Below are 26,868 nucleotides of genomic sequence, written 5' to 3' on the forward strand. Positions count from 1 at the left end.
CGCTAACGCGAGAGCCTGTCGACAACGTACGCAAGAACCCTAAAGCGAGGCAAATGCATCACATTCGCAACTCCGATTAATTAACGCGCGGATGGTTATTGATTGAGGAGCTGTACTTTCCTGAACGGATACACCAACGCGTCCACTACAACGAGGGGAAGGGAGAGGCTACAAAACTGCTTGCTGACTTGCTTGTTAGCATTCATCTTGAGCTACCATCTCTCTCTCTAGTACAAACATTGCATATCCGGTCGACGCGTTGCTTTTCTTTCCAAATGTACTTTTTCACCTCCACTAACGCGTCCCCACTACTCGTCTCAGCGCACAACTCTGCTCCACACACACACACATGCATATGTATCGAGTTTTAGACATTACGTTCTACTGATGTTTGTTTATTGATTCGACTGTTTTGACTGTTTTCTCCCGACCTCTACCTTCAAAATCAAGAATATCACACACAGTATAAGATTGTGCACTTTTCGCACGATAAGTTTCGAATTCGATTACGTTTATCGATCAAAAATACGGGGGGTGTAGTGGCTTACTTTCCCTCTCCTCTGCTTTAAACATTGATAAACGCGTGTGGGGGAGAGAGAGAGGCGTTAGTAGCTTTAGTCATTCCCCTACCCCGTCTATTCCTTAGTGAATCCATCTCTCTCTCCACACCACTAATTTTCGTTTGTATTTAGCATAATCGTTTCGTTTTTGTGTTTTTTGTTTTTGTTATATTTGTTTCCGCATTGCCGGATGAAATCAAGTTGAGTTGCAATAAAAAATAAATTGAGCGGAGAAAGAGATAGTAAGAAAAACACGGGAGTAAATGTAAAAAAAACGGTGTGTCGCGATAATAGCATGGATTCTTACGCACAAAATAATAATTAAACCACAATGATAATAATAATAATAATAATAATGACGATGATACCGCGAAACTAACAACTAACCAGTATCGCTTAAACATAATGTTAAACATAACAGATGCTAAAGGGTGAGGGGAAAGGGAGAGAAGAGGTCTGTGGGACACCTTCCACACCTCTAGGGGCTATCAGAATTAAAATATACATACACGCAAAGCCGCGATCGATCACACAATGTACGGTCCCTGCTCGGGACTAAACTTCTCCTTCAACCTGGATGAGAGCTCCACCGAATAAGCTCACAACATTGGCAAAACCGTAACCCCAAAAACAGTGGTGGCAGCCAAACGTTAACTTGAAATTAAAACAAAAAGGCTCTCTCACTCTCCTTCTCACGCTCTTGGTGGCTCTAAAATGATAATAATAATAGCGTTGTCGTGTCGTGTGTTACCTCCTCCTTCGCATGGGGCGTCTTACTCCTTCGCTTTCTTACCGACGCCACCGCCACCGTTATTGTTGATGCTGGCCGCCGCCACACTGCCGGACGGTTCGCCCTCCTTTATCGCCATCTTTTCCATCAGTGGGATTAGCTTGTCCGCGGACGAGAGCGCTGGCTGCTGCTTAGTGCTTAGATCCTCCTTCGCCAACGTTCCCTGCTGTTGCTGCTGCTGCTGCTGCTGTGTTGCTTTCCCGCCGGTGGAATTCTTCGATGTCTTCAAATCGCCTCCCGTCGTCGTTGCCACAGTCGGTTGTGGATTGTTGTTGACGCTGTTCGCGGCGGACGCCAACCCGCCGGAAGACTCCGGCGCTACCGTGGACGATGTCAGCTGCTGCACACCGCCACCCGCTGCACTGCCAGCAGCGGTCGTGATGGTTGAGTTTTGGTTCGAGCGCCAAATGCCGGCCACCGTGCGCGGCGTCGTCTTGAGCGACGTGTTGCAGCAGAGCGGCGACAGGACGCACTTGCTTTCGGCTGCACTGCGCGGATGAAGACGATCGGGCGAGAGGGCGCGTCGCAGCAGCGGCGAGCTCGGTTCGGCCGTCTTGGCCCGCGGGAACCCCTTCTTCGTAGGCGGCGTCGGCGACCCGCCAATGCCGCCGGCAACGATACCGGGCACGACGGCGGACGGCAGCCCGGTCGCGGCGAGGGCTGCGGCGGTGGGCAGCCCGCCCGGGCTGTACGATTGCGTCGTGTTGGACGCACCGAGCGGATGCACCACCGGAAAGGCAAGCGGGCTGGACGAGCGCGTCGGTGAGGCGGGCAGCGGCGACGGGCTGGGGGTGCGGGCCAGCGGCGACAGCGGCATGTGGTCGGCCGATTTCCGTCGGTTCGAGGGGCGACCGCCGGCGGCCGCTGCCGAATGGAGCGCCTTGTTGCTGGCGCAGGGCGACGAGTGCAGCTTGTGCTTGAGGACGTGCAGCGTCGAGGGGCGTTGGTACAGTGGGGCCCCGTCGTTGTACGGACCACCACCAACACCAGCACCACCACCACCGCTGCCGACGCTGCCGGTCGGTGTGCTCGGGGCCGACGTGCTCGGTGAACCCGGCGAGGGAAGCGTCGGATTGTAGAGCGTGCCGGCCGAGTTGAGGGGCGACAGTATGAGCCGATTCACCGGCGAGCTGCCCGTCCCGCCGGCCAGGCTGGACTGGGGCAGCGGACCGACCGGCGACTGGGGTAAGGCACCGGCCCCGGGCACGGGCGCACCGACCACCCCCCCGACCGGTCCCACCAGCCCCGGCTGCAGCAGGTTCGGCTGGCTGCCCTGGAAGCGGGCGAGCGACTGGAAGCTGCGGCTCGGCGGCACCACCGACGTCGGCGACTGGATGCCGGCCACCATCTGCTGCATCTCGGCGCTCGCCCGCTTGCTGCTGATGCGCCGGAACAGCGACGCCTTGCGCTTCTTCTCGTTGTCCTTCTTCTGCTTGCGCCGGCTGTGGGTCGATTTTTTCGCAAACTTGCTCTGCCACGGTTCGCGCTTACGGCCGCCCGTCTGGATGCTCGTGTGCTCCAGCGGCGTCGCCCGCAGGCTGACCAGCTCCGAGCCGCTCAGCAGCAGCTGCAGCACCTGCGTGTGGTACAGCCCCTGGACGGCTTCCCCGTTCACGTGCGTGATCAGGTCGGCCGGCCGCAGACCGGCCTCGAACGCCGGGCTGCCCTCGTCGACCGCCATCACCAGATGGTGCATCGTGTAGAAGTCCGTGTCGCCGTAGTACACCCGTATCGTGTGCACGGTAAAGCCGAACCCGCGCGGACCGCGCTTGATGATCAGCGGCGGCTTCAGGTTCGTGACCAGCGGGCTCAGCTCCCGGCAGGGCGAGGTGTCGCGCGAGCTGGCCGTGCTGGAGCAGTTGCCGGCCGAGTGCATCGTGGACGAGGCGACACCGCCCGTGCTGCAGCCGGACGACGAGGACAGATTTGACGCTGTCGTGCCGGTCGCGTTGCGGCTGCCCGCCATTGCCATGCTGCCCGCCAGCGAGCGGCCCACCGCCGTCGTCACCGCGGACGACGAATCATCGCTCGACGTCATCAGCGACAGCCCAAGGGCCGACGCGGACTTGACGATGTGGCGCGAGGCCGTGCCGCCGCTCAGGTTGTGCAGCGAGCTCGACGGCGACGAAGTGACGATCTGGGACGGCGTCGACGAGGACGTCTCGTGCCCGCTCTGGTCGTCCTCGATCGAGATGGAAAACTTGGGCAGGATGCGGTTGTGCACGATCTTGCGCTTGCGCTGTATCTGCGGCGACACATCATCGCTGTCCGTCTGGGACGATTCCGGCGTGCTGAGCTGCTTCAGCGAGGACAGCGGGTAGAAGTCGCTGAACCGCTTGTTCGTGTCCGGCGTTTCCGGCGTGCCCGGGGCGCCGCGCATCGCGCTCAGGTTGACGGCGGCCGGGCGCAGGCTGATGCCGTGATGCGCCAGGAAGTCTTCCCGGTCCGGCGTGGCCAGCTCGGGCAGATAGTCGAGATCGGGCGTGGAGGGCATCTTGTACCGCGACGGGTTGATGTTGAACTTGCGCAGCTCGGGCGTAATGATCAGCTTGCTGATGTCGTTCGGGCGCGCATGGGCCGTGTCGTACCCGTCCTCGAACAGGCTGGGCAGCTGCTGCGGTTTCACCAGCGTCGAGGGTGTGGTGATGGTGGGTGGCGGCCCGTTCGATGGTTCCACCGCCGGTGTGATCGTCGGCTTAACGGTGGCGGAAGAAACGGTCGCTGTTGGCGGTGTGGTGGTGACACTGCACGCACCGGTCACCGTAACGATCGTACCAGCGTCACGTGCAATTGCATCCGGCACGGACGAACCGGACGATGAAGCGGACGGAGCTGCGGGTGCTGGTACGACGGCCACACTCGCCGCCACCGTTACCGTCACGGGCACAACTGGCGCCGCGCCTTCCACTCCACCGCTCAGCCGGCTGCCCGTGCTGCCACCAAAGTTGCCGCTCGACCCGATCGACGCCTGCGACAGGCTGTGCTGCTTGCGGTACTGCGGCGAGTACGAGCTGAACGACCCGAACAGCGGCGAGTCCTCCATCTCGTCTGTATCGTCCCCGCAGATCTCGTGATTGTACCGGTCCACGCGCGTATCGAAGTAGCTCGTGTCCTCCTCATTGTCCAGCTGCGGCACAAACTCCGCCTTCTGCCGCAGCAGGTTGTTCCAATCGAGGCCGTAAAAGTAGCAGTGCTCCTTCACCTCGTGCGCCCCGCCCGTCCCGAGCCGGTCGCGCGGGTTCTGCTGCAGCAGCGCCGTGATCAGATCCTTCGCCTCCTCCTGCAGCGGCCAATCGTCCCCGTCCGGCCACTCGATGTCGTCGTTGACCGTGTGCGCGAACAGCTCCTCGGGCGTTTCGCCAAAGAACGGCACGCAGCCGATCAGAAACTCGTACAGTATGATGCCCATCGACCACCAGTCGACCGGTTTGCCGTACCCCTGGCGCAGGATCACCTCGGGCGCAATGTACTCCGGCGTCCCAAACACCTGCTTGTCCGAGAACTGGCGCGTCTCGCTGTCCAGGTAGCCCTCGTACAGGTTCGTCGCCAGCGACATCAGCCCCATCTTGGACAGCCCGAAATCGGTCAGCTTGATGTGCCCGAGCGCGGTGATCAGCAGATTGTCCGGCTTCAGATCCCGATGCACGATGCCGTAGCTGTGCAGATACTCGACCGCCAGCACCGTCTCGGCGAAGTAGAAGCGCGCCATGTCGGACGGCAGCGGGCCCAGATTTTTCAGCAGCGTCGCGCAGTCGCCCCCCTCCACGTACTCCATCACCAGGCAGAGGTGCTTCTTCGTCTCGAACGAGCAGTACATGCTGACGACGAACGGGTTGTCGGCGAAGCTGAGTATGTCCCGCTCGGCGAACACCTGCTCGACCTGGTTGCGCAGCATCAGGCTGTTCTTGTTGATCTTCTTCATCGCGAACCGCTGGCGGGTTTGCTTGTGCTTCACCAGATAGACCGCACCGTACGCACCGTTCGAGATCAGCTTGAGGATGTCAAAGTCTTTCTCGTTCGGCACCGCGCTGTTCGAGCGTGCCTTGAAGCTTTTGCCGACGGTGCCCGCCGTCGGGCCGGCCGGAGTGTTGGCAGCTCCCACCGGGGCATTTCCTGCCGCATCAGCAGTGCTACTGTTGTTGTTGTTGTTGAGCACATTGCTGGTGCTGCTGGCAGCACTATTGCCCGCCGAGCTGGACGAGCCGGACCCTTTCGGCGTCGAGCACGTCATTTCATCGCCGGCGCGCGACGTTCGATCGCTTGCGATCGATGAGTTTGCATCGGCCAGCTCGCTATCGTCCGCCCGCACTACCGCCCGATTGCTGCGCAGCCGCGAACGCCTATCCACGAGCTCCTCCTGCTCGGCCTCCTCCTCCAGATCGGCACAGTTAACGCTCGAGTTGAGCGAGGCCGTCTCGATGTTCAGCTCTTCCTGCAGCTCCGCGATCGGATCCCGGTTCAGGCCCAGCTTCTGGATGATGTACTGTGGAATGTCCGCCTTGATGCCCTGCGTCACCTTCGCCTGCCCCTCGGCCACCTCCAGCAGCCGGTAGAACTCCTCCGGATCGAACTCGAGGCACTCGAGCAGCCGGGCCGGGCGGGAAATGATCAGCAGCAGCTTCTTGATCACGCCCGTTATCTCCGGCGCCGCCTCGGGCGACTTTTCGCGCGTCTCCATCAGCAGCCGCTCGAGGTTTTCGCTCATCTCGTAGAAGTAGCGCGAGGTGATCAGCTTCGCGTGCGACTTGTGCAGACAGTCGCGCGCCATCTCCAGCACCTGGTGGTGCACGAACCGCACGATCGGCTGCGAGTTGCGCGCACTGTCGTGGACGATGGTTTTGTTCTCGTTGATGAAGTGGCTCAGCCGCTCCTCCATCTGCTGGGTCGCCTTCGGGAAGCGCTCCTTGTAGAACGTGTTCATGATGGAGATTTCACTGTCCGTGATCGGCGAGTGGCTCGGGCTGCTGAGGCTGCGCGACCGCGGTCGATGGATGGGCGACCGGCAGCCGCAGAAGTTGTTCAGCTCGTCCTTGGTGCTGGTGGGCGGGCCGCCGCTGCCGCAGCTGCCCGAGCCGGACGATCCTACGGAGGATTTCAGCGCACAGTGCTGCTGATGGGAGGCCAGCTGCACACCGGTAGGTGCAGTAGGCCCCGGCCCGTAGCCCAGGTGCGCCTGCAAGCTGAGCGGTTGCTGGTGGTAGATCGTACCGCTGCCGCCCGCCTGTGGTGAGATCGAGGAGGGTGGCGGGCCAATCGCCAGCGGGTGTTGATGCGTACCGGCGCCACCAGCCGGCAGGGAATGATGATGATGGTGATGCAGATGCGACTGCTGCTGCGCCTGCTGGAGAGCGTGATGGTGCGCCGGGCCCACCATCGGATGGTGCGGATGATGGTGCTGCGGCTGCCCGTACCCGTGCGGGTGGTGCTGGTGATGGTGGTGATGGTGATGATGCAGATGGCTGTGATGCGTCCGCGCCTCCCCCAGTCCCGGATTGCTGTCGTTCGAGGAGAAGTGCAGCGACAGCAGCTGCAGATCGTCGTTGGTCGGCACGGCCGGGAACTGGTGCAGCCGCTCCTGGCTCGAGCACTGCGAGGAAATGTTGGAGCTGCCGGGTGTGGTCACGTACCCGCTGGACGGCAGCGACGCGACCGACCAGCGCCGGCTGTCGCAGCTCTTCGATGCCGCCGTCGACGCGATGCGCTTGATCGGCATGAACGGGAACTGCATAATACTGGGCGAGTTGATGCGCGGGCTGTCGATCGGGCTGGCGGGAATGGGCGAGTGAGATCGGGGCGAAATGTTTGCGACGAAGCTGAGCCGGTGGCGGGCGACGGCCGCACTCCTGGCGGCCGCGGCCGCCGACGACGACGAGGCGGACGAGTTGGGGCGCTTCTGGCCGGCGAAGAACGCACCGCCGCCACCGAGCGCCCCCAGCCCGAAGCCACCGTTCTCCTTCGCGCTGAGCGACAGCGTCGGGGCGGAATTGCCCAGCGTGGAGTTGCGCACGCGCACCAGGTTCGAGATGTCGCTGCCACTGCCGGAGTAGCGCAGCGAGTGCGAGTGTTGCGGTTTGTAGGACGACTTCCGGTACGAGGCGGACTTGTGCAGGCTCGAGCCGGACGAGGTGCGCATCACGACGGCGGCGCACGCGCCCGTCGTCGCGGTGGTTGGCGAGGCGCCACCGACCGTCGTCGTTATCACAGGCGCGTTCAATGGCTGGGGCGACACGGGCGGCCCATGATGGGGGGAAACGCTGGCCGACGGCGGTACCTTGGCGCCGAGCGGCGAAGAGCATGCGACGGGCGCACCGACGCCAAAGCCGGACGCCGGTGCCGGCACGGACGATGCCTTCATGAACGTCGTCTTGCGGTCGATCGACGGCGGGCTCGCCGGCTCCTGCTGCTCCTGCTTCTGCAGCGCGACAGCCTGCTGTGGGATGAGCTTTTTCACGCCCATCTTGCCCGGGCTGCCTATCACCGGCGGCTGACTGTTGGGGCTAGTGCCACCCGCTCCGCCCGCCCTCGTTTGCTCCTCCTGGTGGGGCGGCTGCTTCGAGTGCGGTGGCTTCGACGCGGACACAATCGTCCCGGCGGCCAGTGAGTTCGTCCCTATGGGGGCGCTGCTGTTGCTTCGTTCCTTTGCTGCGATGGTGGCGGATGGTTCGGTTCCAGCTTTGCGTCCGGTGGTGGCCGACCCAGCCATCGGCAGCAGCAGCTCCGGATCGTCAAAGTTTAGCGAGCGTACCGAGGAATGCGCCGACTTTGTGCGGGTCGTGCCATCGGTCGACGGTGTGGTGGCCGCTGAAGTTGCCCCTTCGCTCGACTGTTTGTGACTGACGGTGGAGGAAGGCGCTGTCTTATTTTTGCCACCACCAACCCCTGCACCAGCACCGCTCGTCGATGTCTTCTGACTCATTTCTGTGCTCTGTTGGCTGATGTTCGTCGTTCGCCCGCGCTGGGGTGCACCGCTCGCGCACTCGGGAGGTTCCGGGATGTTATCAGGCAAATCTGGAAAGCGAAACGGAAAGCGGGAGGGAAACAAATGGTTATCAGGAAAGCGTTACCAGAGCGAGAGGGAATCGATCGATAAGCGTTGGAAAAAAGGGAGGTCGTGGCACGTTCGTTGACATAGACACCGGCAGGGTGAGGGCATTGCCTTGAACCGATCCCTTCTTTCTTTGCCCGTAAGGTCACAAATGCTTTGTATTTTGTGTGTGTGTCCTCCCTTTTTCAAGGTGAAATGGGATTTAGAATTTCTTCACAAAGTTCACGGCTGGACGTGCACTAACCTGTTCTAAGATAACACCATCTTGCCGGTTTGACTCGTCCGGTGGTTCCTGTACGCAGCGCAGTGTATTCGTCCCAGCAGCTCGTCCGTTTGTCGTTGAAGTCACGCTGTCTCACACGCACCCGAAGACAGTATCGATTCGTGCAGCTACGTTCTTCGCTTCTTATCACCTGGCGTACACCTTTTCTCGCTCACGCCTTCTTCAGAAGTTGAAATCAGACCAGCAAAATGCACTCTTCGCTGACTTTCCAGTTCCAGAGTGTGTAGAGGAGAGAGAGCAGGATAGGGAGTGTATGTGAAATTACCACCCCGTTTCGAACCTTGCGGTGAGGTAAGCAGCGATGCGCTGGGCTGTGATAATAACGCACGCTAAAAATTTCGGCTACCCTTAGGTGACGAGGCTCGGTTGACAACTGTCCATGTTCGGCGCCGTCTTCATCGTGCTGTCGGGGGAGAGAAAGGAAACCCCGAGAAGGGAGAGAGAGAAAAAAAACACATATTAAATGATTATAGAGAAGAAAAAAAAAAAACGGTAAATGCGGTAATAAAAGTTCATTAGTAGCCCGGGCTGGTGGTGGAATCAGCGTGTACCCGTTTGTTTGTCGTTCGGCTGTACAGGCCGATAAGACGCAGCAGCAGCAACAACAGCAGAGCGACGACAAGCGGAAACACGTTTTATTAGATAACGAAAGGCAAACTGCAATTGCATTCGAACGGTTTTGATATGGTTGTACTGGGGTACACAGTCCGTTTCTGTGTGTGTGTGCCTTTGAGCTAGCCGTCGACACCGGCATGTCATTCCCTACTACCCCCTGGAGGCTTTTGCTACCTTCCGACACACGCACATCTGACCGATCTGGGTCCTTGATGTTGCCACTCGGACGGCCCTCTTCCCGTAGTGGCTTACCTCGCGCGAGGTGAAGGTAACGCTTGGCGATCATGTTTTGTGTTCTGTGCTGCCTGTGCTTCGGTGTTGCCACGGATTATTCATCGAACACACAAACAAAACTCAGTTCCGATTGAGCAGCACACACGTAACCGGATGTTTAAGATACGCTCCTTTGTGGGCTGCTCCTCTGTAAAGCGATCCGTATCTCTCTGACCCACCATCTCGAACAAATGAACATCGCCAACCCCCCCCCCCCCCTCTGCGAGAGTACAGAGCAATCGAAACCTTTTCGAGGGGGGGGGGGCTTCGATAAAGCTCAAACACACACCTCATCTAATGGCCACGCGTGTTCGCTTTCTATCGTTTCTCTTCGGGCTAATCTCCTTGACCGAAGATAAGGGGAAGCATATGAACACAGGGAGGGAGGGAGGTGGTCTGATGCTTCTTTCTTTGTTCCCATTTTTGGAGCCATTCATCAGCCTCCACATGCCGGGGAGGGTCATGGCACGGGTCGGATCAGCTGACGGAACACACAAACCCAGACGGATCGGAGCACAAAAAAGGCACGCCCTCTCCTTCTCCATGTATGGATGACTTTCTTTGCTATATGAGATTATTCCACAATATACAACTCTGTACATTGTGTCTTCTTCTTCTTCATTTGTTGAACAAATTATTATTATTTTTTGTTGTTTGCCAATGTACAACGAGGGCTTGGTAGTTGCAAGTTTGAAGAAAAGTCGCAAAAGTCGCGATCGAGATGAGATTTGGTCAGTGGTCGGGTTTGTAGGAGCCAATGCGTCTATCGATTTGAATATCGAGCATCTTCAATAGTACTATCTTTATTATGCGTTCAGTATCTTCCCAACCGTGAAGCAGAAGCTTTCAAACACAGGAAGCAAACACACACACACACACACACAAATGGCTAAAATATAATAGAAACATTGATCAGCTTGAATTAAGTCTTTATGCTTGCATGCGTGATCGTGTCATGTGAGTGACGGGTTGGCTAATTTAATTCAGCTTTATCAACAAATCGCACTTCAACCATAAAATTCAGAATCTTAACAAACCTACGTGGTAGCTAAAACGAACAAGTGTTTATAATTAACGCTATAGTAAACCTCCCCTCCCGGTGCTTTGGTGCCTTACCCGGAAAGTGTTGGCGTGCGTGAGCGCGGGCTCCAACATGCACACACACACACACACACGCAGGTCGATTGAGTAAGCGCAATAAATGGTTTTTAACTTTCAAAACCCGACACTTCCGCTATTGCGCGGCGGTGTTGCGGTTCGTCTGGTTTTGCGGCTGGGCAAAGATGGGCCCCAGATGGTGCGCGCGGTCGAATTCGCCCTGCTTGCTAGAAAGTCCGGAGACGGAAAGGCACCGGACCGGCGGCAGAGTGATCGGAATTAATTTGTAATGTAGCAACAACAAAAAAAAGAGGGTCGGCAGCGGGGCCGTTGATCAATATGGTGCCCGAGTCAGTTTAATGGTGATACACAAATTAAGCTCATTTGTTTCCTCGCACTCCGTGGGAGAAATTCCGTAGGAAAAACAGTAATTGTGCTGCAAGAGGGCACTCTTCAATCAACTGTCCCTCCGCTTTCTATGTGCTCTCTGCTCGTTCATGTTGAATAATGAGTTGTAAATTGATAGGAGAATTATTTATAACTCAGCACTGCTACATGTTACAAAACAAAAAGTAGCAGAACTTACATACAATCCATCACACCGGCGGGGCGCGTGTGTGTGTAAAGTTTAAACAACTGAAGCGCACTGCAAACATTGCGCTCACCCGGTCTCTGATAACACCGCGGGGCAATAAGTGTTGATAAGACAAGAGAGCGCGCACTAAGGGAATGGGTGACAGACTTGTAATCAAACCATTTTCCATGCGACTACCAGACGGTATATCAATGAGTCGTTACAGCCCTGGAAAGACTGGCCAAGTCGCCCAAGAAAAGGAGCTTTTTTTGGCCCAAAACAAACCGTAGACGTCGTTTCCTGATTTTTATGAACGTGTTTTCGCGTTTTAGTTTGGAAAATTGCAACCTCCTCATTTCCAGAGTTTCTCTCCGTGGTGGAAATTTTTCCAACAGCGATCGTTAATAGGAGAGTTCAGCTATCGACCGGTGGGTATCACTTTTGCGTCAATCGTGTATTCCGATACCGATATGAAAACAAAACAAAAACAAAAAAAAAGTTGGCCATTTTCTAGTTCCTCCAACGTGTTTTCCATTACTTTTTTTAGTTGCTCTCCTCCATTGCGGACGGAAGAGTTTTCCCTTTTCAAATGATAATCTGCGAACACGTGCACGCGCGTGCAGCAGAGCCAGTTCGCTGGCCATTCGCGGGAAACCCAAGCGCCTATTTGCTGTGGCTTTGGTGGATCCTCATGAAGACCACCACCAACAGTAGTGAAACAGATACGGGTGTGTTTAATTGCTTGGAAATTGTTTTATACGATCGTTGGGTGTTTTTTTTTTTGCTTGCCTTCACCGGTCACTCGCTCGCTGAAGATGTTTCCACGTTTTCTGCAGGTTTTTTTTTTGGTTATGGAAGGGACGATGATCACGAACAAAAAATGCACACACAGACACACTGCTGCTCCGGTTGCTCCATCGCAACCGCATGTTATCTTGCATCGAGTTTAAGCTTTCCGGTTTCGTGACCAGCCACACGGTTTCGAGTGTGGCCATGGGGCACAGCCGGCATATTGAAAGCAGGTGACCGCAGGCTGATGATCATCTGACTACTGCTGCTGCTGCCCCGGACGCAGGAAGAGCGCACGAGCAAGTGTACAAGGTTGATGGGGCACGCTGCTCGTGATGACGAACGGGGGCCCCCCTCCTGCTGTTGGTGATGCTGATCTACAACAACCGTACGACCCACTGTGATGAGGGGAGGGTTTGTGCAGTAGATTGTGTGGGCTTAAGGCACACAGACACCACCACCCCAAAAGCCCTGCGCAGATAAGCCTAGTTGGTGAAGGGTAGGCAGCAGCAGCAGCGATAATTATGTTCCGCCACAGAGACACAGACAACAGGCTCTACCGTTTACTTCTTCAACCAGATCCTCTCCACCACAAGTGTGTTGATACGGCAGCTACGGTGGAGATCACGCAGTATGTGAGTGAATGTGACCGGCAAACGTGACAATTCCGATTGGAGATGTCCCAGAGCATGTCAAGATACATCAGCATACAGTGTGCACGTGTCTGGCAATATCCTGTGCAAGTCTGTCCCGTGCCCGTGCGCTCGCAGAAATAGAGCTTCTAGTCTAGTCTATTCCAAGCTCATGATCGAAAAACCGATCTGGCACCGGTGGCGACGCAAATCAAACGGGTGGGTCAATACAAAAAAAAACCCTCTTCTCTCAGGCTGCTACTTTCCGTTTCTGATGACCATCGGACCGAAGGTTCAGGGCCGGACGGTGTTGGGTATTTTGAGTAGGTTTTTTTCAGATGCTAAGCTACCGGTGTCTATTTTTTGCTTGTCTGCCCCGTATGCCTGTGGCTAGGTGCTTTTTGAGGACCGACGGCGGGCATTATATTGGCGGTGGCGCCCCGTTGCCCAAGGGGTGCTAGAAATAGTTCGCAGCTTGTGCAGGTATAATAGCATTCCGCCCTCTTGATCGAGAGTCAAAGCCGTGTTCTATGTGCTCATAGACGACATAGACACTAAATACCAGGTACGATTCAAACGGATCATTGTGTACCGTGTGTGTCAGACGTCATAATAGGGCGCCCTTGTCGCGCAACTACCTGGACTGCGAACCAAGTTGGGTACAAAACTCTATGCGCTCCGCACCGGTAGTCAAATTACTTCCTCAGACACGTCGACGTGACTTTGGGGCATCGGCGGATAACCTCCAGCTTCTCCTCCTCTCCCCGTTGCAAGGTCTGTGTCGACGCACAGTACACGCACCGTGGATCGTGAATAATTACACGGTTTAGAGTTGTTTTTCGCTTCCCCTATTGCTGATTTCAATGTTGCCTTGCCGTGCCGTGTGTTTGTGGTTTCCCACACGCGTACCCTGTTGCGTCTATCCAGCGGTTCGCGATCTTTGTGACCCATATACGATCGGCGTACACGCCACATGTCACTGCTATGGTTGGGTTCTCTCGGAGATGGCTGAAGCGCGCCAGCATGAAGGCTTTTGCGCTGGAATTATTGTTTTTTTTTCATCTCTTTGTTTTGTGCGGTCGGTTTGATTTATGGTTACGCGAGACTATGCGTGGCTCGGCAAATGATGTTTATTAAAATGGACAGTTAAATAGGATAAGATTGCTCATTAAACAAAAGGACGTGTGCAAGGATGGCGAATTGGAGAGGCGTTCTGTGCTCAAATGGGAAGCGGCACGGGTGTCTATATAGAGAAGATAGGTTATCAAACCTCATATAGGAAATAGTTACTCCACAGGAACACGCTCTGCACTTCAAACAGTTGTGTTTGTGCTCTATTTTCCAATAAGATACCCTCAACCAACAGACACAACGCAATGGAGCTACCAAACGGAAGTATCTCGTTTGTTTAGCTCACAATCATTTACAATGGTAATGCGTCGGCAGCGGCGGTTTAGGGCGTTTACAAACCACAAACTGTAGTCTCAATTTGATAATGCCCGGTAGATGCAGTGGTCGGCAAATTACGGTTCACGCAGGTCACTCTATAGCACTGTACGCACTCGGGTTACGGTTCCTGATAACAGATGAGCTAGTCAGAAATCGTTTTTGCAAACTATCACATTAGTCACTGAATCAGCTTTTCAAAATCAACATGGTTATTTGAAATGGAGATTTTTATCGGGAAATACATCGAGTGACGTATTAGAAACCGATGTAGTATTCAGAAGGGGTTACAAAGTCACACTGATCGCTATGATTCATTAGATTGTTCAGTATATTGGGAGTACCAGTAGGTTCGTAGCGATATTAAACGAACTTCAACCCATTTTTGCGAAAGATTGGTTACTTATTCATTGTACAAAATGTTTTCCAATGGTTTCCACTTCCTTTTCACCATCACACTAGTAAATTTAGCACCTTAGAACTTGTTTACATGTGCCCTATGAGCAGTTGCTAACAAATGGACAAACGTCTTTCGTCGTCTCTGCTCCTATTTCTATGTGGGACCTAATTCTTCAGCTTAATACTCATTTCTATTGAATTTTATCGATGGAAAATTCATGTTTGAGATGCTTCAGAATGTCTCTGCAAGTTCGAGATGTGTTGGTGAAAGATCTTCACCGAAAATTGCCCTTAATTGACTATTCTCAAATTTTCGTGGTGCCCAAGAAACGTCGGTCTCTTGCGCTCATGAACGTTCCCTGACTTTTGTGAGGAAATAACCCCATTTAAACCTTGCAAACCACATTCGATAAGTTATTTACTGCCAGACCATTACCTTACCCTAACATATAATCACTCTCGGCAGCCGTGTTCTCTAAATTTTCAATAATCAAGCTGGGAACAAATTCCCTGCAAAAACTTTTTTTGTAATATATAGTTCTATCAAAATTTACATCTGGGTTATTGAATCATGATTCTTTACTCGCTCTAGTTTGTAGAAATTTGACTAGTTTGCCGACCACTGCCCATAGGGTGTTAATTGAACCATAAGCAAACTAGAAACAAACAAAACCGCTACCATCGCCACCACCAACCTCTTATCAGATGAAGCTGCGTTCGGGCGGAATTTATGCTTTTGGTTACGGGATCGCACGGCCGAGATTTACGATCGAGGCGAGCATTATTTACCCTTTTTAACAACTGATAGCAACAACTCACCCTCTGCACCACCCATTCTAAAACCAAACAACAGCGAGAAGTTGGAAAGGGAATTAATGGCACTTTAAATAAAGCCAATCCCGGGGCCCGTATCATCGACTTTTCCCCCTCACGATCACGAAGGTCACGGACACCGCTTACACCTTGCACGGATGACTAACATACACACACACAGCTAACCGAAATTGTATGCGCTCCTGAGAGGAATGTTGTTGCTGCTGCTTCGGGGGGATGACCACCGGCCGAAAAAATTGTTCGCATTGCTTGCGTCGTTTCAAAAATAGCACCAATAGTCACCAACAGTCACTCTACGGGCCAAACGGTTTGTCCGATCACCACCGTGATGGCAAACAAATGGCCCTATGATCTTGTTTTTATTTTTTTTTTAGCTTTCAAACCTTCCCCGCCTTCTCTACAAACGTTTGCATCGCGAATTCGCGTTATCGAGGGAGGAGGAGAGAGGCTTGATGGCACTCTTTCTTTGGCGTGGCGTGAAAATTCACCAAACCGTGCGCGCGTCACGGTTAAGTCCACCAGCCAGTCAGCCTGGTTGGTGATTGTTGGGCCAGATAGATATCATGACACCACATCTTCCTCCCCCTTTCATAAACGATTGTTGTTGTTGTTACTAGCCGGCTTTTTCGCACATCATTACCGCAGCCCGCGAGAGAATCGCGTCTAATTTAGCGAGCAGCAGGCAGCAAGCGTGAAATACAGAATTTCCACACACACACACTCCCAATCGGTTCGCTGTCACTTGGGCGTGCAGGCAAAACGCCATATATGAGTCAGCTGATCGTGTGGTTTCGCTTTTCAGTTTTCACTGCCCCACTGACTTGCCCATCATTGCCGTGGTAAGGGGAGATGAGCTTCGAAAGGTTCGATGATCAAGTTTTGAGGGGCTTTGAAACGACTAAACCCGCTCTCTATGGCCCCGGCTTTTTTGCCTTTTGTCAGTGTCAGGTTTGCAAAAAAAAACACATTTTTACTAGACTGTTTTCGCGCTCTTCACCGTCTCATGGGCGATCGCAAACGGTCAATGTCAAAACAAAACATTGGCTGCCGTTCACGCTAACTAATAACAAACTCCCCATCGGTCCCGTCTACATTTCGATGCTCTAGCGTCTAATCCCCCCAAGAGTGGAAGAAGCGAAGAAGAAGGAACGTTTTGATGAGTAGAATTTATAGTTCAAAACAAACACGGCCAGTCGCAACGACTCGCACAGGATCTATTAAGATAATGGATTGAGATAGAAAAAAAACAGCAAAAAAAGAACAATCTTCGATCCATGGTAGGGCCATTTGTTGGCACCCACCAAAAAAAAAAAATACTTTGGGGCTGTCTGAGTGCCATCATAAAAAAGTCCCTACTACCCCTGCCGTTGGTTGTGTTTTAACAGCAGAAACAACCACTTACTTCGCTCCGTGTATCAACTGACCCTACCCATTACTATGTTTGGTTGCAACGGTACGGATCGTCTCAACCGCCTAACCTCGATGATAGCCGCCCCCCCCCCTCCCTGACGCCGCGTACGAACACAACAAATAGCAGCCGTTCCCCGCCACCACTTAATCGGCCGATTAATCAAGGGCATGTTTTGACACGAGTCCATATTTAGTGGAAACGAAGCGAGAGCCAGCGCTCGGCTGCGAACTGATCCGAAGTAAACGAACAGCGCTACTGGTGGAACAGTTTCATGCTTAAACAGATTTGTACAACGATTAAAGGATGCTTTTCTTCTGCCAAAATTGCGCGCAATCGACTTTTTTTTCGGTTTGGTTTGTTAGACAGCAAATGTTTACAAACGACAAATAACAACCCAATCCAACACCCAGTAGAGCCGATTGACGTTGAGCTGCTTTGCTCGAACGGAGCGAGTGACAAGGAAGAGCGGAAGAGGGTCAGAAAATAGTACAGAGACACCGCGGTGACGATGATGACGACAATTGCGTGTTTTGGTGACACGATGTCTTTTCTTCGGGTTGTTGGATGTAAAAAAGGTAAAAATAGATACTAGCAACGGACTCGCAGCGGGTTACGGGGGAGGCGCGTAACGTAAATATGTGCGCGAACTGCAGACAGATTGGAGGCTGCTCTACTACGCTTGACGAAGTACCGTGCTCCTTCCTTCACTTATAATTTATTAACAGTAGATAAAGAGGATTTGTCTTCCTTTTTGTTAAATAAAACATTCACACAACACTGATCCGCTGCTGAAGAGCTTATCTGTCTCTGGTCGGGGGCAGCTACGGCACAGGCAGATGGTTATCGCATCAATCCACCACCCAGCACGTCCGATTCGGTTCGTCAGGTGTGAATGTCAATCAACTCAAGCAAATTAAAACCACTTTAGCCGAAGGGAAAGAAGAAAAACCAAGGGCCATCATTAAAAATGCTTAACACACACGATTTACATCGTTTCGCGGTTTGATGGTTTTAGACGAGATAGCGCGAGATCCGCAAATCACACACCCCCGTAGGCCATTAAACTATTCGTGAGCGCAGTGTCCCCGTAGTAACAGAAAGCTACAGAACGCAGGACAAAGACACCAAAATCCTCGGCCACGGCACTCGATTTTCAAGGTACACATCACGACCGGAATTTGGACGAAGATGATGCCTTCCCATGACCTACCGGGCGAAAAGGGGGAGTACTTTGAGAGCCAACAGGTGTCCCAACTACAACTATGCCCCATCCTCACGGGAACTATATAAATATATAAATATCACTTTTTTTAATGAACCGCTTGACCCCTTCCGTTGATCCGGTAATTTATTCTGACAGTAAGTTTGAAGCGAGCGGTGTGTGTGTGTGTGTCCCCTTTTCTGAATATGCGCGAATGTAAACAGAAAAACAGACCGCCTGCCTTCACGGCACGGTGACAGGGCAGCTCTTAGACGAGCCGCGCAATTCGCCAACTGTTTCGCCAACAACGACGATCATGCGGCTAAGCCGTGCGTAATAGATTCCCCGTGCGTGCGTGTAGTTGTGTGACACCGAAACGGTAATAGCACCGGACACATTCGCGATCATCACCATCATCATCATCATGATGATCGTGATTCGTACCTGCGGTGATGCACAGCGAAGGAGTAATCTCAGGTCTAGAGCAAGTGCGGTGGTGGATGGTAGAATCGGATTACGGATTACTCTGCTACCAACAAAACGAGTTTCTTGCCTCGACGCACGGGGACGCAACCCAAGAGAGAACGTGACTTCATCAGGCTTGACACTCTTTGGGTCCTACGAAGTCGACGAACGGCCCAAGTGCGTGCTGTGGTGACGAAAATAAGCTCTAATTATTCGTACGGCCTCCCTCTGGCAGAGATGTCGCGCAGAATGGTTGGGCGATAGAGTGGGAAAAGGGGGGGCAGGATTTAATTTTGCATTTAACATTGCCATCATTGCCGGCTGCCGGGCTGCTGGCGGTATGGAAACCAAGGTTAATGAAACAAATTCAAGGGCCAGGCGGGCACGCGGTATTTGCGCTCGGGCTGTGGTTGCAACGGGCGGAAGTGGAAACATCTGGGACGGCGGTAGCGTTTGTACAGATTGAATTACCTTAAGGCACAGTACCTCCGAGGTTTTTGCGGTGTAATCTTCACAAAGAGATAACAAGACTGATACTTTTAGATGTTGATTACAAGGTATGCAGATTAGGCAACTGCTAATTCACATCCACAATGATCAACCGATGTTACGATTCTAAGATATTGGATTTTGAAGGTTCACAGCATCAGTCTTCATACTTTTAGGCATTCATTGCAAGATGTTTGGGTTGAGCAATTTCTAATTCACATCTACAATGATCAACCAATGTTACAGTTTTAAGATATGGATTTTGGAGGATCCTTACAGAATCAATTGTCTGATGTCATTCCCAACATGTTAGATCAATATGTTAGCATGATCTTCCATAATAGAGCATATAATCAACAATATCCTTCATTACCAAGATTCTTCAATATCAACAATCAACAATACTGGCTTTGTCTTCCAACTTGGAAGCCTTGAGCATGACGATCTCCTCCTCTCTCTCTGTCTCTCTTGGTTACTTCAACTAACAAGGCGACGGAATATTTAAACATAGCTTGCATTAAATTTGAATACTCCGAAGCTCACGTACAACCCGGTCCCAGGCAACCCTGACATGTATGTATAATTTTACTTATATAATTGTATTACAACGCTCATATTTCTCTGGAATAATTTAGCCACGATGAGCCAGCGACTCATCAATATTCATTTGCATTAGGTTGATCATGCCTGTCTGTATCATTACGCTCACAGAAAAAAAGGTCATGTAGATTGAATGTATAGACATTAAAGAGCATATCTGCTCGAGATGTAAGGGGATTACGTTCCTAACTACAGCTAAGCACCCTTGAGCACCAGAACAATCATTAAGACAATGAGGAATAGCCTAAAGACAGCTGCCTCACAAATGTCTCGCACATAAGCGTACTCTTACATCTTACAATAACCATTTTTTTAAATCTCTGCTCAACAAATCCTATCATAAGATCCAAGATATAAAAGATCAACCAGCTACCTGCTGCTATATCTGTTTCGCTTCTTTTTCAAGCATCTACCACTGATCTCAAACCCACGATGGATATAGCAACACCCCGAGGACGGAGATTCGGCTCGCTTTGAAGGATTAGAGAGGTTGAGAGGTCTTTTGCGTGTGCCCTTTCCAACATCGTCGTCCGTGCGCGTGATTAGAGCGTGCCTCCGTCGGGCGCTCAACACTGTGGTATCGGTTGATCTACTTTCCATTTTTTTTTCTGTTGCACAGAAGTCTAGTGGAGTGTTGGTTCTCCGTTGCCCCAAGAGCCCGAACCGCGGGTGAAGTTGCACAGTGGAGACTTCCACTTCACAACACCGTTCTACCGTGCGCGCTGAGAACGCCAAGCGGTCGTTGTGCAAAGCGGCGGCGTCACTGTGCTGTTGGCTGTGCTGCGATTGCGGTCAACCGGTGTGCGCACCACCGTGCAATCGCTGGCTGCTTAAATTACTCAACCGCGAGTGTGGCACTGGCTGGTTGTCTATTCGACCCGGTGTGCATGAGAGTAGTAAGAGGGAGAAGGGAGTTTTCTTTTTTGCTTTTGCCGTTGCGGAAAGCAATCTGGTCTTTCCCTTCCACTTTGGCTTTGGAGAACCAACGTGTGTGTGTGTGTGTGTGTGTGTGGTGCAACCGTGCTGAGAACCGACGGAACGTGCCGTATCCGTCGCCTAAGTGCGCTTCTAAGCTGCTGCTGCCAGTCACTACACCAATAAGGCAATCGCGCCGTAGCGAGCGTGTAAAAAAAGCGTAATGGAAATAGCGCCGACCCATTACCGTTCGAGACCTTTAGCAAAAAAAAAAAAAAAAAAAAAAAACGGTGGGCTTGCGCACTACCACACGCACAATAAAGCAATAGAGTCGCTCCCCGGTGGCACGTTCCATCTTGAATCCCCCCCCACGTGCAATGACGCTGCTTGAATTATGATTTTAAGTAGCGAGAACGTGGCATTAAGGTAAAGGCGCAGCGTTTGGCAGTAGCAGCTAGGGGTATTGCAACGATAAACTTCCCCGGAACTTCCCCAAACCTCACAGCGAGAGATCCGCCTCGTTACCCATATTGAGAGTCATAACACACCGAGATCCGATGCCGGTGGTTGTAGGTGGTTTACTGCCCAGTGTTTTGTGTACGATCTCTGCCACCTTCCAGGCCCTAACGATCCTCCCCCCGAAGTTGCAAAAGTATAGCGATCCTGTCGCAAGGTCGTGTGTCGAAGATCGAGCTGAGAGCAACATGAGTCACCGCATGGTCTTTTCCAAACGATGACACACAAACACACACACATGCTGGTAATTTGTGCGGCAGCTCATGCGGTTGCAATAACTCTTGTGTGAACCTTTTTCTCTCGTTTCGGTGGTAGAAACCCTGCGGTGTCAGTCTTTCCCGACGGCAGCTGTCTAATGCAATGTACAACCTTTTCCCCTCTCTCTACCAAAACACGGATGACACATCGGACGATGATGGTGATGATGACGGGCTTTTGCTCTCTGTGTGTGTTTGCTTTGTACTTTTGACCAAATTTGTACACGCCAAACAAGCGGAATGCGCAAATCGGGTCACGCGCATACGGAAGGGACAAAAACGAGTGGCTTGCAGCGCGCATAACACAGCCCCATCACCGGCGGGAGCATAATCGGGAGGTGTGCATTTTAGAACAGCGGCTCATTCTGACGCTGGCGCGAGAGCAAAACGGAGATCTTGCTGCTCGTGCTGCCTATACCGCCACCAGTCGCGCGCACGTCTTTCTGGGCGTCCTCGACGGCCGAACCGGCGCCTTAATTTGGGCTGCATTTTTTCTTCTCTCGCTCTCTCTCTCTCTTCCCTTGCCCTTTGAGTGTGCGAGTGCAGATTTCTTCTGCACTCCATTAATGGTGAAGCAGCGCAAAAACGCACCGAAGGATGTTGCCGAGGAGGTCAGGGGCATCTGTCAAGATTTTGGCGTGTTCCGTCCGTGTGTTGATGCCCGCCAAAAGAGAATAGGAAGTTCAGTCAAGAGGTGCGTCAAAGCCCGGGCCAGCTTCCAAGGGTTGTTTATCGTTTTCATCCCCTTAACTTTGCCAAATCATAAAAAAACCGAGCCTCAGGAGCGCTCTCACTTTGTTTCATGGAAGCTCATGTACAGTCATTTCTTCGGCCGTGGTTTTCCCATCCCTTGCTTTGTGGCGCTCTTTCTTGTTCCTTCGCATGCAGCAAGCAGTTTCTACAATGCGAAAATAAAATCCCAATGATTCAGTGGTGTGTGCTGCCGGATCGATCGGAAACGCTTTTTTCCCCCTTTCTGCTTCATCCCGTGATCGTCGTGCCTCTTTGCATCTTTATAACGACGAATGACGAAGTGCTGGGCCCCCGGGGCGTCGATAAACACGCGAGAGAAAAAATAAACACAATAGTAAACATCACACGCACGGCACTCCTGGCTGCCCGCCATCCCCTAATGGGGTACCGGTCCCCCAGAAAAAGGGAACGGAGGGATTGACCATCGTTACGCGCGTCTTTTCTCTTTCGCCGGTCACCTCGGCATATGTGTGTGTGTGTGTAGGGCCCTTCATTGCGAACTTTTCTGCAGACACACCGGTCGGATCGGTTTTCTTTTCTCGCAAAATGGTGTGTGATGCCGGCGGCTTGGGCGCTCCAAAGCCAAGCCCAGACACTGGTTTCTGCTTGCCCACACTCACACACACACACAGTCTTAAACGCAAGCCGTTTTCTCTGCCACCTTTCGCCCGTCATGGTTGTATGGGCGTCCGCCGCTCGCATGAGGTACGATCGGAACCGGCACCGTGCACGTACCGGGCGGGACCGAGGCACGATTCGCTGGGGCAAACAACGTTCCCCATTTCTACTTCAGTACTTGGCTTCAGCGGATTGCTAAAATAAAGAGATCGATAAGTGTTTATGAAGAGCAGCCAGCTTCGCTGTGTGATAAGGTTAAAGTGTCAAACAATGCCTTCATTTTCAGCCCACAACAACAAACACATTCGTAGATCTTTTCCAGCAAGATAAAAGTCCCCCCTACCCGAGTTAAAATGGCTCCTGAAAACCTCGCTGATGAGCTTGTGCCGGGTCTTCTGTTTACCCTTCCCGGTGTTTGTCGCCCGTGTGCCATAACAGCACCATGATAAGCGAACCGGGCCGAGCGATTAAAAGCTGCACCCCTTTTTCGTTTTATTCCTTTCTTTTGGCACTTTGCTCCTATTAGATTATTGGGAGGCTCTCCTCAACCAACCAGCTAACGAAGCACGGCTAGGGAAAGGTGTGTTGACCGGCTCCACTCTTCGTGCTTAATTTAATTACTTTCCCTTCAAGTGGAAAGGGTCCTTCACATTTTTCCTTTTTGCGCCTGGTTTCGATTGGCGGTGGTGGTGAGCGGCCGGGCGGGATGGTTGTGCAAAAGCCCAACTTCCTGGGTCGGGCCAGGAAACGGTGTGCCCTCGCTTAATCGAATCAGCTCCGAAAGATTGTACCGCGGGCCCACCTGAGCTTGATGGGGGAAAGGCAGGCCGCCACGCACGTGTGTATGCGCATGACCCTCCTCCCACGGATGTCAGATGTCAACGATAGTTTTGACCGACCCCGTGCGGCACCCATCGTGCATAACCCATACACACACACATAGCTCCTCTTCTGAATCATTAGAAAAGCGAGCGGGTTAGCTCCGTTGAAGGTGAAGGCTCGCAAAGGCCCTACTCGGTACCGGCCTGGCTTGGCAATTAATGTCTGTGTGTATGTGTGGTCGCTTCGAAGCAAAAAGGCCCCCACATTGTACGGGTGAAGGGACACCACGGTTTGACGGTCTGTTCAATTTGCGGTCGCTAACTTTCGGACCTTCGTGCGTGTGTGACCAATGCCTCTCTAAATTGTGATTCTTCTACAACACAATTGCCGCTTTACCTTTAAATCTACAAATAAAAAGCAAAAAAAAGTGTTTCTTTTCAAAGATAATGTTTGAAAAATCTTACCTTTTTAACAAGACGATGACGGGGGTCTATGCGCCGTTGGTGTGATACTTTCTCTAACACGTCCGAGCGTTATTATCGTCCTCAAAAACAATCACGCAGCTCTGTCAAGGTGATGGGCGTTTTTTTTCCATCAATTACGCGTTTCCCAGCGTCACAGGGCCAGCAGCCAGATGAGATTTGGTAAACACAACAAATGCCGTTTCCGCTTCCTGCCGCCGTTTCCTCGCCTAATTGCTCCCCCGTTATTGACTCCAGGGGCTCCCGCTGTCTTTCCACCGAAAGAATCGATTGTGCTTCTGTCTCCTTTACTCGTTCGAAGGAAGATGATTCCGGGTCGAATCAAAGTAGACAGTGTGCTGCGCCTGCTTTCACCCAACCAAAAAGGATATTCGTTGTGGCACACACACAAGCACGGGCACACAAACTGGAGCGCGCGCACAACCTTCACGTAGCTTCTCACACAAACACACACACACTCAACAGGGGCACACAATCAGTGGTCGTTTTTTTATCATTTGCTCTTCCTTTCGCCTGTTGGTGGCAAAATAAAAGCCTCTACCCCCTGCTCCTTCGTCACTAACCTTCCTCCTACTGAATGATTGGTGTGTTTACTACACACGGGGGAAAAATGCACGCACGCACGGCTGCACACACTCACCCACTCAATCACACTACCATACGTCCCAGGACGACGGCAAACCTCCGCTGGCCATTGCCAACGAAATCCTCTGCATTATCGGCCACCTTTTTTCTTTTGCTGTGTGGTTTTCACTCACTTCACTACCATAAAATTCCGAAAAAGGACCTCTCTCTCTCTATCTCTCTCTCTCTCTCTCTCTTTCGCTCGTTCCCTTTTCCGCTCGATTGTGGGTTATTTAGCTGCTCGAAAATTCCGATTCCGCTCGAGAATCGACCCGAGAGGAAAAACCACTTTTTGCTGGTTGGTTTCTACACACACGCACACACTTTCATGGGTGTGCGCACACATAAACACACACACACGCACTTCGTTCGCAGTTGGCGTTGCTGCAGAGCTGACCGAATGCTGAGGGCAGTTTTATCAAGCGAACAAAAACACCTCTCCGGACAGCCACCGAAAGGCGTTGGTTGGTCGAAGGTCTTGGCAAGGGGTGGTAATGCAGCCCCCCACAGAGCCCCCTCCAAAGCGGCCAAACAACAAACCTTCTTCCCACGCGCACACGCACACACACGCCGACGGATTACGCCCGACGATCGACGGTGGCTGGTTGGGAAGGATGGACCACCCGTCGGAAGCTGCCGCTGGTGGCGGTCCAGCTACGTCCTCCAGTTGCTTGTTGCCGTTCGCTGCACCACCCACCGATCGGGCTGCCAAGACGCACTCTATGCATTATTGTTGCACCTCAGGTGTGTGGGGGAATCGATTTTCTGCCTTCTTCTTCTGTAGCACAGAAACACACACAACTACCGACACCTCCCTGCCAGCCAGCTCACGCGAATGGGTACCCACGGACTGGTGCCGTCTCTCTGTCACGTCAGGGTGAAAATCGAAGACCCAGCAGCTGACTTGATTGGTTGTCCGCGTTCCGTCCTGCTCCTTCTTCTTACCCTTCTTCGACGGAAGCAGTGGAAAAAGCTGTGTGTGAGGGTGTGTTTATTTCACTTCAAGCCACCGTTTCAGCAAACACGACTCTGGTGCACTCGCGGTGATAATCAGCACCGTCCGACCGACACGCACAGAAACACCTTCCTTTTACGATTTTTTCGTGAATTTTTCTCTCCCCGTCTGCTTCCCCGTGATGTTTTCGTTTGACGGCTGCAGCACGGTCAAGATGTGGTGGGGGACCGAACCGGGTTGGATCGTGCGCGCGCTGCCGTTTGACAGCTACGCCTTGGTTTGACGTTTGCCCGGGGCCGGTGATTGACAGTGAGTGTTTACGATTGTATGTAGATTTCTGGTGAAGTGCTGAAAACATTTGTAAATAATGAAATTTATTCGTCAAATTGAGTATTTCAAAGAATTGATTGAATGAAAATGGTAGAAATAGATTAAGCAAGTAAAAATAGTTGTTAAAAACTTTGAAGTTCTAGTTGCATGCTTGTGCACATGCGTCAAATCGATAGACAATATGGAGAAGTGCAGCCCAATTGCATTTTGATTTTGGGAAGTGACTGCAACGGGTCACTGCATCGTTTGTGTGGACAAGAAAATAAAGAAAAAAAAATATAACAGAAAGAAATTTTACGAAAGTAATACTCCATTGAGTTAATTAAAAAAAAAACTGCAGAAATATGTGCTATAATGTGCTTTAGAGATTTATTTCATTTTAACTGAACAAACAAATGTAAAATGTTTGCAGTTTTTTTTTCTAAAAGATTGATCAAGTGCAATATATTTTTAATCTTAAAATGTGAACCATAAACCACGTCCAACGTTGGCCAATTTCTCTTTAACATTGAGCCACTGTGCAATGTAGTTGCATGTTGTTGCCCACGCAACAAAACGCCAACGTCAACAATAACAAAATTGTCAGGTCTTTTGCATGGATTTGTTTTGAAATTCATACTGAAATAAATGTTATTAATGTAACGTTAGTTGAAGCTCTTCTGGAAGAAAGTAGAAAAGGTAAATAAATGTTCATGAAAATGTAAAAATGTCCATGTACAATTGCATGGATATTGTTTCTGGTGTATTGCTCAATGAACGCCTACAGGTATGCAATGCAAGTTTAAAGTGAACGTTATTTGTACAGTTGCTTCTTTTTCCTAATTTTGCGCAAAGGGGTTGAGTAGGATTGACTGTGTGATTGCGTGGTTCATTTACGTGGAAGAAAATTTTATTGATGAATAAGACCGGAAAGGTCTACTGACAATAAATCAGAAGAAATAGAAAACAAGAAACGATAGGGAAGGAAAAAATGATGGAAAATAAGAAGAGGAGGAAAGAAAAACAAGAAGAAGAAGAAGATCAGGAAGGCAAATATAAAAAAGAAAAAAATTGAAAATGGTAGGAACGAATGAAACAGATAAAACCTTGACA

General features: G+C 51.8%; 1 protein-coding gene across 1 annotated transcript; it reads right to left on the reverse strand.

Annotated features, from left to right (window-relative positions):
• Positions 1-360: 360 nt before the first annotated feature.
• LOC1270954 (microtubule-associated serine/threonine-protein kinase 2) lies at positions 361-25,699 on the reverse strand. Its single transcript, XM_061653519.1, has 3 exons — positions 23,850-25,699; positions 8,640-9,081; positions 361-8,358 (listed from the first exon to the last, which is right to left on the reverse strand). The coding sequence occupies exon 3, from the start codon at positions 8,264-8,266 to the stop codon at positions 1,334-1,336; it is 6,933 nt and encodes a 2,310-aa protein (XP_061509503.1). The 5' UTR covers positions 8,267-8,358; positions 8,640-9,081; positions 23,850-25,699; the 3' UTR covers positions 361-1,333.
• Between the last annotated feature and the right edge of the window lie 1,169 nt (positions 25,700-26,868).

Source organism: Anopheles gambiae, chromosome 3 (genome assembly GCF_943734735.2).
Source record: "Anopheles gambiae chromosome 3, idAnoGambNW_F1_1, whole genome shotgun sequence".
In the NCBI taxonomy this organism is placed as follows: domain Eukaryota; kingdom Metazoa; phylum Arthropoda; class Insecta; order Diptera; family Culicidae; genus Anopheles; species Anopheles gambiae.